The 11,912-nt window shown below is 29.0% G+C and overlaps 1 protein-coding gene across 1 annotated transcript; it reads left to right on the forward strand.

Moving 5' to 3' along the window:
* The first annotated feature begins 3,563 nt into the window (after positions 1–3,563).
* LOC113369911 (puff-specific protein Bx42-like) lies at positions 3,564–6,703 on the forward strand. Its single transcript, XM_026610529.1, has 10 exons — positions 3,564–3,695; positions 3,780–3,934; positions 4,004–4,164; positions 4,500–4,762; positions 4,830–5,011; positions 5,250–5,361; positions 5,449–5,746; positions 5,900–5,987; positions 6,064–6,208; positions 6,333–6,703. The coding sequence occupies exons 1-10, from the start codon at positions 3,682–3,684 to the stop codon at positions 6,523–6,525; spliced, it is 1,611 nt and encodes a 536-aa protein (XP_026466314.1). The 5' UTR covers positions 3,564–3,681; the 3' UTR covers positions 6,526–6,703.
* Positions 6,704–11,912: the final 5,209 nt, after the last annotated feature.

Genomic DNA, 11,912 nt, shown 5'->3' on the forward strand with positions numbered 1-11,912 from the left:
GAATGACTTGAAACGTCGAGAAAACGTAAAATTAGTAAAGAAAAATTTGAAAATTTCTCGAAAACTAGAAAATTGCATTAAAGCTGTTTGTACATATAACCTTTAAGTCATTTAAGGGGGTTGTTCTTTTTTTTGTTACAAAACATGCAAGGTATTTGTTTTTGTTTTTCTCGAAATGTATTTATCATAAAGATATGCGGTTTTTTTTAAACAAAAATTACAAAATCATTTAATTTGTGGCACCGCATTAAAAAAGGTCAATTTGAGATAAACGTGTTTAAAGTTTTTAATATAATGTACTAAATACACCATTTAATTTAATGTACGAAATACACCATGGTGTTCAAAGGTGCTGACACATTAAAAAGGTCATCTGCATGAGGTATTATAATGAAAAAGAGGCAGCTGGCATACAATAGCTCGCGGAACGATAAAAAAACGCTTTCAGAGGATCATACGTATAGATATATATATATATATATATATATATATATATATATAACTTCTTCAAAAAAAAAGATATTGAAATGATTTTTTTTAAATAATTCTAAGGTTTTTAGCTTTCATAATATCAAAAAATCTCAAAACCGAAACAAAAAAATATAAAAAAAGAACAACTCCCTTAAATGACTATAACAATTGTTATAATATCATATGTTATGGCACGATAAATAATTGAATAAAATCTTTATAAAATCTGGCTTTTTAAAATTAGTTTGCCGTTTTAACAAAATGTAGAACTCGGCTTACTCTTGATCAGTTTTTTTTATTAAACAGTAATCAGAATTTAAGAGTTCTATCATCTTTTGTAGTAATGATTCTTCTTAACTTCGTAAAGAAAGCCAAATCTTGTTCAACTAGTGATGTTTTTTTTACTTAACTCTTTGGGGACTGCTGGACAAACATACGCTGTGAGACACAGGCTATTTTATAAACAATGACTCAGTTTGCATCAAAACGTTGAATAAATTACATATAGCAATGATAAACAGTGTTTCATTTTAACAATAATTTTAAGTTATTTTAGTAGTATTTTTAGCCTTATTCTTTGTTATATAGGCTTTTTTTAAATATTAAAAACTACCGAGCGCTTTTAAATATGGCAAAACGACTAGTAAATTTTGTGAATTAAGCAGTAGTGATGATGAGTTTCAAATGGACATTTATACAGACGAATTTTACGAAATTTCCATTGACACCTAAGATAGTGATGAATGTGATGATGATATTATCCTACCAACAAAAAGAAGAAGAAGTTCGACACAGTAAAGGAAGAGTGGAAAGATATTAGCGAATGTGCCGATTCTCCTTCAATAATTAAGTTTGACATACATCAACAAACACCCCGACTACAAATACCAAGCAATATAAGACATCCAATAGATTATTATACTTACTTTATATTTTACAAATGAATTATTAGACAATATAATAGAAAAACAAACTATTATGGCAACAAAAAAATGAACAAATATACTGACTAATCAGTGGCATATTCTAAATGCGAGAGAAAGAAAAAGGGATTGTATTGTCTGTTCTGACAGAAAAGCACCAGGAGGAAGGCGGCAAACAACATTTTATTGTAAAACATGTAAAATTCAACCAGCTAAGCATTTTGGAAATTGTTTTGAACGTCAACTTTACATAATGATCAAAAATAAATTAATGTTATAAATGTATGTCCTTCAATGGCCACAAATTTTTATCAAACAAATTGCATAACATGCACAATGAAATCAAGTTTACAGCCGGTTCAGTAGATTGTTTTGAAATCGGTGCCGTCCCGTAAGTGTTACAAATCATTTTCAAATACGTAATTAATTAATAAGTACATAATTAATAAGACCATAATACTAACGATTACATATTGAGAAGACCAATGAATGGACAATCTATCAATGGATAGACATTGAGTAATTAGTTTGTTAATTGACAGTGGCTTTTCAAAGGAAAAACCGAGTGGTTTCCAAAAGTTACCAAATTAGTGTAACTAAAAAAATTATAATGTGCATATACTTGTATAGAATCGCAATTATAAACACAAGTACACTCAATTCACATGTGTATACACAGAGCCGGTCCTACCTATAATGCGATGAATGCGAAAAGCGCGGTCGCACCCCTTAGAGGACGCCAACAGGAGGTTCAGATATGAAATTTATAATATAATTTTTTTTTCAATATCATTCGAGAAATATATAATTTCATTGCATGTTCTACTAATCTTTGGTCAATTTTTTAGATTACGTTAAAAATTTAACTTTAAAATAACAATCTGACACGATGGGAAAATAAAGATGAATACATACAATTCGACCTTTTCGATATCAATGAGAGAAGTGTTCGATGCAATTTTGGATTTTATATAATCAAAAATTAAATTAAAATAATCCAATATGAAGTAGGAGTGTTATGTTCAATAATGAAAGGCTAGAATTTGCTCTCTATGATTTGCTCAAAAGAATAAATTGCATAAAATTCTCAAAATAAATAAATAAATTGTTTCAAAACTTAAATATTAATATTACACATGCGTTGTAAATAAATTAAAATTTAAAAATATTTTTGCAAGAAGTAATAAACATGCTGAAATTTTAAGATGTGTTAAAAAAAATCGGGTTGTAAATAAAAAATTAAAAATAGTTCCGTAAGAAATAGTTCGAAAGAAGACACAACAATTTGATTATGAGAGCGCCCACAAGTCTCATCGATCTTCTGAATAAATTTGAAATCAATGTAATTTATGCGCTTTTAGATTGTATCTAATTTTTTGGATACTAAATCCAGATATATTAAAAAGTATTTGCAAAAATTAACAAAAATGTCATTTTTATTGATAAACTGTTAAAACAGTTAAAATAATTCGGGAGGGGGGCGCCAGAAAAAAAATGACATTCGGACGCTGAAGACCCAAGGACCTGCCCTGCGTATACATATGCACAACGCATACCATATTGTAGTATTGTAAATCATAAAATAAAATCATTTATTATATGATTGAATATTGTATTAAATCTATTAAATTAGTTTTCTTCAGACTCATATCATACGTGGTGGCAATAAATCAAATATTTAACAAACAGAAATAAATTTTTTCTTACCTTCGAATGGATTCTGCTACAATATTTGATCAAATTTTCGAATTAATGTCCAGTTCAAAGCCATTTTATATCTTTTACGCCAAATCATGTTTTAGTTATATAACTAAGTAAACACAAAAGTATTTTTCTGTCTAACACTGATTTGAATATTATTTTATTGTACATTTCAACATGCACAATTTTAAGGTTACAATTTTCTATGAATTGTTCGTTTTCAATGTATCACCACAATAACACAATTTGGCAGTTGAATATAATTTCAAATTAACAAAGATAAACGTCAGTAAACACACGAATGCTTGTAACATTGTCGAATAACAATTAAAACCATCACTAAAAACTAAAACTATGTTTGTATCCAACGCTCAAATGTCATATCATTACCATCCATTGTTGTTTTGACGTTGGTAATGTTGGTACCCATGGCCAAGGTGATGGTGAGTGAAGTTAGCAATTTAACATCCGTCATACTTTAGTGCCAATGCCAGACATAACTAAATATAATTAATGCATATGGAAATAAACAAAATATTATTAAGTGAATGCTAGTTGTAACTGTGTATTTGTCACTAAGATAAAAATGTCTTTATCAAGGTTTGTGCAATAATTTACAAGTGGCTTATTAACTTCGACAAAATAATTTAACAACAATGGCTGATTTACAATTGATTATTTCAGTATTTTACCAGCTCCTTCGAGACCCGCTTGGGATCGAGATGAACAAAGACGCATACAAGCACCACCCGTGGGTGCCCTTGTTTCAGCAAGAATTGCTGCGCCTCCTTATGGACAAAGGAGAGGTTGGGTTCCACGACAAGAACAAGATTTTGGAGGTCATTTTAATAGCCTAATTTGATATACTATGAAAACTGTATGTTATATATGGTAAAAATATGTTGCAGATGGCGGAGCTTTTCCAGAAATTATGGTGGCACAATACCCATTAGGTATGGGAGCGCCTAATAGTAACAAAGGTACTTCGAATGCATTGGCAGTGCAACTTGATCAATCGGGGAAGATTAAATATGATGCAATTGCTAGACAAGGGCATTCTAAGGATAAAGTATGTATATAATAATATATTAATGCTAAAGTTTTATTACAAGAAACTATAGGCATTGTGTTGATATACAAATTTAAGAAGCAAAACAAATTGTAAAGTAATATTACTTTATATCAATTATGTATAAATTTATGTAGCAAAGTAAATTGCTGACAGAGGCAAAAACAATTACACAAAGTTGTGTGAATATGTTGTTTCGCTTTAATAAATTTAAAGTGTTATTTTGCTCTGAAATAAATTTTGCTAATTAAACAAAGTATCACCATACTGTGAAGAGCTGAGGAGAGTTATTTTCATAGCCTATGTTTAGTGAAAAAATGAATTACTATTTTCAGATTGTGTATTCGAGTTTAAGTGCTTTATTACCTGCAGAAGTACTTAATGATGATGCACCAGAATTACAAAAGCCAGATGAAGAAACTATTAAGGAAAATATGGAAAAAACACGATTGGCACTAGAAAAAATCACTAGTGCTAAAATTCAAGCTGCTATGCCAGTACGTGCTGCTGATAAACAAGCACCAGCACAATATATAAGATACACACCTTCGCAGCAAGGCGATCAGTTTAATTCTGGAGCAAAACAACGTGTTATAAGGTCAGTTGTTTTATATTGAAGTTTTCTGTGTAATTTATTCTAACATATAATACTTTTAATAAAACAGAATGGTTGAGGCTCAAGTTGATCCAATGGAACCCCCTCGGTTCAAAATAAATAAAAAGATTCCAAGAGGTGCTCCATCTCCACCTGCACCTGTATTGCACAGTCCTTCAAGGAAAGTATCAGTTAAAGAACAACGTGAATGGAAAGTTCCTCCCTGTATATCTAATTGGAAGAACGCCAAAGGTAATAATATTTTTGTTTATCAATTAATATGAAAGGCAAGTAAACTTTTTAATATAATTTTTATTGTGGTAATTATATATATTTTGCTAAACATTGTTGAAGATATAAGAATCTTGGAAATAATTTATATAATCTGAAATTTGATGAAGTAGTTCTATGAATATATTAATGAACCCTAATATAAATATTATAAAGTACCATTTTATTGTAAAGTAATAATTTCTACTAATAATTTCAGGTTACACAATACCCTTGGATAAGCGTTTGGCTGCTGATGGCAGAGGCTTACAGCAAGTTCATATCAACGAAAATTTTGCTAAATTAGCAGAAGCTTTATATATTGCTGATAGGTAAGATGTTTTGCAAATTGCCATTTACATTATTTGTAAGAATATGTAAATACTTTTATGTTCCCTAAATATCTATTTCTTATTTAGAAAAGCCCGTGAAGCTGTCGAAATGAGAGCTCAACTTGAGAAGAAATTAGCTCAAAAAGAAAAAGAAAAGAAAGAAGATAGTTTACGTCAACTTGCTCAAAGAGCTCGTGAAGAAAGAGCTGGTATCAGGCAAATTGATCCTGCTGGTGAAACAGTCATTCCAAGTGAAATGAAAGAACGAGATGAATTAAGAGCTGAAAGGCACAGAGAGAGAGCTAGAGAAAGAAATTTGGCCAGAGCTGGTGCTGAGAAAAGGGGTAAACTGCAACGAGAGAGGGAACGAGATATTAGTGAACAGGTAAAGATATTTGGAAATAGTAGTTGAAACAAATATCAAGAGGGTTTTTTTAGTTTGTATTTTTTTTATTTCAGAAGTTGTGATTAATAGTTGAATTAAACTTTTATATTATTTTGCAACTTAGCAGTATGAAAAATTCTTTTTCTATTTTAGATTGCCTTGGGTCTTCCTGCAAAAACTATTGCGGAGGGAGGACAGTTTGATCAAAGATTATTCAATACTACAAAGGGAATGGACTCAGGTCTGTATAAATCATCTTTATATTATATAAAGTATAGAATTGAATACAAATAATTTATTTGTAATTTAATTTATAGGTTATGGAGATGATGAGCAATACAATGTATATGATAAACCATGGAGGGATGCAAACTCTATTGGTTCTCACATATATCGACCCAGCAAAAACATTGATCAAGACAATTATGGTGGAGATCTTGAAAAAATTGTTAACACAAATAGGTATGAAAATTGTTATACACAAAGATTAAATTCAATTCTTGTTGCATATTTTTTAAATGCTAAATCAAATGAATTGATTTTTAATAGTTATAACAGATATTATGTTTTTATTTTTATTTTTCAGATTTGTCCCAGATAAAGATTTTAGTGGTGTGGACAGATCAGGTCCATCAGCACCAAGAAGTGGACCAGTGCAATTTGAAAGAGAAGAGGATCCATTCGGTTTGGATCAGTTCTTGAACCAGGCCAAGAGAGCCCCCAAGGCACAAAAGCCTGATGAGCACAATGATGATAGTAAAAGAAGGCGAAGAGATTAAATTCTGAAGTTTTTTGAAACCACTCAAATTTGTTAGCTAATATTTGAATATTCGTCTTGACAATTACATTTAAGTGTATACTAGACAAATACAAATTTTGTACTGTTTTACAGTTTACCTCACATTATTGTACTTTAAATCACATGTGAAAAGTACTTCCAATCCGCATTCTATCTTTTTTATTTGAAAATATTTTTTTTATTAATAAATTAATGTGAAAGTAGTATTTTATATGGAAATATAGCAACTTTGATTCCCCACACTGAAACTTGGATTCATTTGATTAAAATATTAATATTATAAGTATTTACAATAATATCACGTATTGTATTTATTTGTGATAGACACTAAGTGCATTTCTCATAATAATTATTATTGTTTCTACAATATTTGATCATACTGTACAAAAATATTTGTAGAATATTAAATGATGCAACATAATATTTAAAATACTTATTTGGTTGGAAAATTGTAACAAATAAAGTTTTATCTTTGTCATTTTTATCAACTTTATCATTGTACTTTAAAAGAGTTTCAAATATAATTTGTAACCTACAAAAGATCTATATGCTCTGATACATCAGTAAATTAGCAGTGCAAAAAATTTTATCATAATATAAAACTAGTGGTGCATGGCATCGTGTCTTAGGGCAAATTGCTGGACTTTTCGTACCAGAATTAAATATTCGAGAAAAAAAAAAGTAATCAATAAATATTGATCAATGATTAACAACAATTGTTTTAAACATTTTCAAATAGATAATTATATTCACTATATATTTTATTGCTCATAAAATATACAGTTACGATCTTATCGCTCAAAACACTTGAGAAAGTTTGCATTAGCAAGAGGTGCCAAATAAATCCTTCTGAGGATATATTTTTTGGATAAATTTAAAACTTATATTTGAAGTATAAAACTATATATTTTTGAGAATTTTGAAAAAAAAAAACTGAAATCTTTGTAATTTGCTTGAACCGTATAAATAAATTTCAAAAATTAAGAATCTTGGTGCGGAATCTAACAAAATTAATACTCATTTCTAAAAAAAAATATCAAATATCTGATAATTTGATGTATTATGTCTTCGTCAATACAAGTGAAATGTTTTTTGAATCATTCAAATCGGGTACTCTGTTCTCTCAAGAGCTGAATTACCGTTTTTGGCACTTTTTGCCCTGTATCTTCGAAACGGCTTGACCTGTCATTACAAAAAACGAATCAGCACGTCTTCTCATCGATAGTAATCGAATTTTTAAATCATTCAAATCGGTTGATTCGTGAAATCGTGGTCGAAAATTGTATCCAAACACACACACACACATATCCATTTTTTCTAAGGTTTGCCAAAATGTTCAGAAACCTTCCAAACGTGAGGATATGCAAAAATTTTCATTTTCGATTTTTTGCGATTACTATTTGCCCTACGGGAAGTTAATAAATATTTCTTCATGACACATTTTTGAAATTTCAAAAGTTAACTCATGAGAATCATATTAAATCAAATAAAGTTAATTGATTCGGTTAAGTTGAATGAAGTCTGATGATACGGTCAAGTCATATTAGTCGATTGAAATCAGATGATGCGGTTCAGTCGTATAAATCGGATGATTCGGTTCATTTTGATTTGAATCAGAAGTCGAGACGCTAAAATGATTTTATTCATTTTTTTCATTTTCATGTTTATTAAAGTTGATAATTTCATATTTAAATTTATTAAAATGAAAAATATATATTTATGGATTTCTGTCTCGATTTAAGTCAACTAAAATCTGGTTCGAATGTGGTTGAAGCGATTGATTCGAATGATTCGTATTGATTCGTATCGCTTGATTCGACTTGACGACTAGGTTTTTAGTTTAAAATCATGCGGACATCTACCGTTATAGATTTAACTTGTTCATTCAAATTGATTTCAAAAGACTGCGGTCAAAGCGTTCCGATAATGCAGTAAAACGCATATTAAATATATAATTTAATTATTATATAATAATTACACAATATAAAAATCTTATAAGCTCAATTCTTAATTTGGGTTAATTATATTATTGATATATTAATCATCATAACTATAAAAAATGTTAATTATTACATAATATTAAAGTTAAAATATATAAAAATGTCTTAATATTAATTAAAATTATATAATTTTATTTCTTAATCATATGGAATATTTAAATGGATTAAGTGAAAATGCGGAATAATAATAAATAAAATCACAAATCTTAAAACTCCAGTAAAATGATGTATATTCAAAAATTGACCCTTATTTTATATGTACGATATCAAAAGACTGTAGTATACTACAGTCTTATAATATAATAAATATTATATTATAATATAATATTTTTTACATCAATATTTTATTAGGACTGTTTTCAAACTGAAGATAAACTAGTGGTGTTAGGCATTGTGCCTAAATGCAAATTGCTCGAACTTCCCGTACCATAATATATTTGAGAATAAAATTATTTGAAAAAAAAAAACTATCTGAATCATTCAAATCGGATGCTTAGTTTTCTCAAAAACTCCGTAACTCCGAAATGGCTTGACCAGCCTTTGCCAAAATCTAACCACCACTTCTCCCTATCATTACAAATTGAATGGTTTTCGGATCATTCAAATCGGATGCTTCGTTCTTTCAGAAACTGTTTATTTTCTGCACTCTTTGCTCCATATCTCCGAAACGGATCGATCTGCCTTTGCCAAAAACTAATCACCACATCTCCCTATCAACAGGAATCGAATGTATTTTGAACTATTCAAATCAGTTGATCCGTGCGCCCGTGGACGAATAATTGTAACCATACATACACACACACATTCATTTTTTCTTAGATATGCGAAAATGCTCAGAAACCTTCAAAACGTGAAGATATGCAAAATTTTTCAATTTCAATTTTTGGACGATTACAATAACCCTACGGGAAGTTAATAATGATATCTTGATTTTGAGAGTAATAATATTTTTATTTTAACAAAAAGTACACAACTTAGATGTTAAAATTTAAAAACAAAAGCGTATTGATAATATATGAAGTTAATATACTTACTATTTCATAAATGAGATTATTTTATTATAAAAGCATTTTGTTAATATTTCGGGTAAAATACGAGTTTGGAGCTTTCACAAAATTATTTTTTCAATTGATAAAAATGTTACTACAAAAGGTGTCTTATTTCTAAATAATTATAAAATAATTATATTTATGAGTGAAAAATACGAATATAATAATTATATAAAAATATAAATATAAAATATAATGATTTTTTACGACATATTTTTTTTAGAAATGATTATGTTTTATCTGACTATCTGAGCCATATTTTATAGATATTTTCAAAAACTGCAAACCTAAACCAAATAGATTTTCTTTTCATTTTCGGATGATTCCAATTCTTGATTATTGAAATGCTAATAAATACATAATCGGATTATATATGTACTAGATCAGTGGCATCGGTCTATTTTGAAATATCTTGGTCAAAAATTTGAATATGACCGAAATCTATAATTGCGCAATCTTTGAAAATGACAAATATGTCTTCTATCGGCTTTGCAACGTAACAACACTGAGTTCGTTGTGCCAGATCTTATATTCAGATCAATAAACGAATAATAAATTTATTCATAATCGAAAGATGCTGATTATCTAATTTTATGAGCCAACGTGCGAAATCGAGCAACATTGCATTTATGCATTTAAAGGAAAGAAGACGTCTTCTTTGTCGATAAATCAAAAGACTTGATAAGATCAAAAATATGATTATCAAATGAAGTGTAGCCATTAGAAATCGAAATATCAAAAATGCATATATAGTGTTACATAACTCTTTTAGTACGCTTTTGTTATATGTAATTTTTTAATTTAGGTCAAATGGTCGATTATGGCCATGTATGTTCATAATGAATTTATACATAATTAATTTATATATATATATATATATATATATATATTTATATTTATATATATATATTCTATTTTACCCTGAAAACGTTAATTATTAAAATACTCCATAGAAAGGTCTAAAAACTAAATCCTTAAAGTGTAAAAGAAATTATTCAAAATCTTTCTTCTAGATAATTACGTTCAAAGTTGACTAATTACTAATGTTCCAGTCAATTAAGCTTAAATTAGGTAAGAATCTTGGAATTCGAGATAACCAGCTGTAAGTTTGTAAATACTTGTATTTTGCTCCCTAAAAGTTGTCTCAGAACCTACATATAGTAGGGTGTACTGTAGGTTTTGAGACAATTTTTAGGGTGCAAAATACAAGTATTTACAGACTTACAGCTGGGTATCTCGAATTTCGAGGTGAACTTACTATAATGACTGGACTAAAATTACTTGGAAAACGTTCATTACGTATTAGGTAAATCGTTTTCTAGAGTTTTAAAATTGACTTCATTTGGTTATATTATTTGCAATTGATTATGACCATCGATTGTTTTAGTATTACTTTATATTATGTTTTTTTATAAATTAATACCTTTCTTCTAATAGAGAATATTTTGTATCCAACTATGAACTTGAGTCGCGTAATTATTATATATTTCAATATCTGATATAATATAATAACATGCCTGACGTATGGATATGGTCCAATTAATTTCAGTAGCAGTCTTTTAAATCAAATGTTAAAACCAGAAATTTCATCGCATAAAGAACATGTATATTTACAAGCATAATATCTAAACTGGTTTGCAAACTTAGAAAAAAAAATTTGGAAATCGGAAAATGTTGATGCCAAGTTGCTCTACGTTTGAAATATTGAGATATAAGATAAATAAAATCACACTAAGGTAACAGTGTTATTATTCACAAATCCAACAGTGTTTAACAGCTTTTAAAGCTTTTTAGAAGATATTCATCAGCTTAATAACCCGTAGTATTTATATCAAGCGCGATGTCCATTTTTAATTGAAAATACAGGTCAAAAATATGTTTCCAATTGAAAATAAGCCCATCTCTGGCACTGTGGTGTGAAATCTCTCACACTATTCTTCCCTGAATCGAGTTGGTGTTTAACTCAACTCAGGGACCTGCCCTGGGGCAGCACTACCCATTATTATTTATTTATATCAAATAATAGTTTACACTGACCTTTATTGCGTCTCTTGACATTGCTGGCCATACCAATTTAGATTTCAAAATTAACCCGTAATCTTTGATTCATCGAACCACACAGATGGACTTTAAGTACCTAAGAAATCGACACATCTCGACTTTCGATGATCAATTTCCTAATATTGACATTTGTTTTGAAATATATTTATGGCTCATTAAATTCTTCTTCCGTCGAAGACTACCGGACAGTGGGATTTCTTAACCTATGTTCCAATCTAACAAATCCATTTTGTTTGTGACGATTATAAGATTTGGAT

The sequence above is a fragment of the Ctenocephalides felis genome, unplaced genomic scaffold (assembly GCF_003426905.1).
Source record: "Ctenocephalides felis isolate EL2017-DRISC unplaced genomic scaffold, ASM342690v1 CF-g0.4_SCAFFOLD_01492, whole genome shotgun sequence".
Classification (NCBI taxonomy): domain Eukaryota; kingdom Metazoa; phylum Arthropoda; class Insecta; order Siphonaptera; family Pulicidae; genus Ctenocephalides; species Ctenocephalides felis.

What these genes read in the sequence shown, in the direction of transcription:
- LOC113369911 (XM_026610529.1), top strand. An exon ending in AACGAGATATTAGTGAACAG is followed by an intron (nt 5,747 to 5,899) that starts GTAAAGATATTT and finishes TTTCTATTTTAG; the next exon opens with ATTGCCTTGGGTCTTCCTGC. An exon ending in AAAATTGTTAACACAAATAG is followed by an intron (nt 6,209 to 6,332) that starts GTATGAAAATTG and finishes TTTATTTTTCAG; the next exon opens with ATTTGTCCCAGATAAAGATT.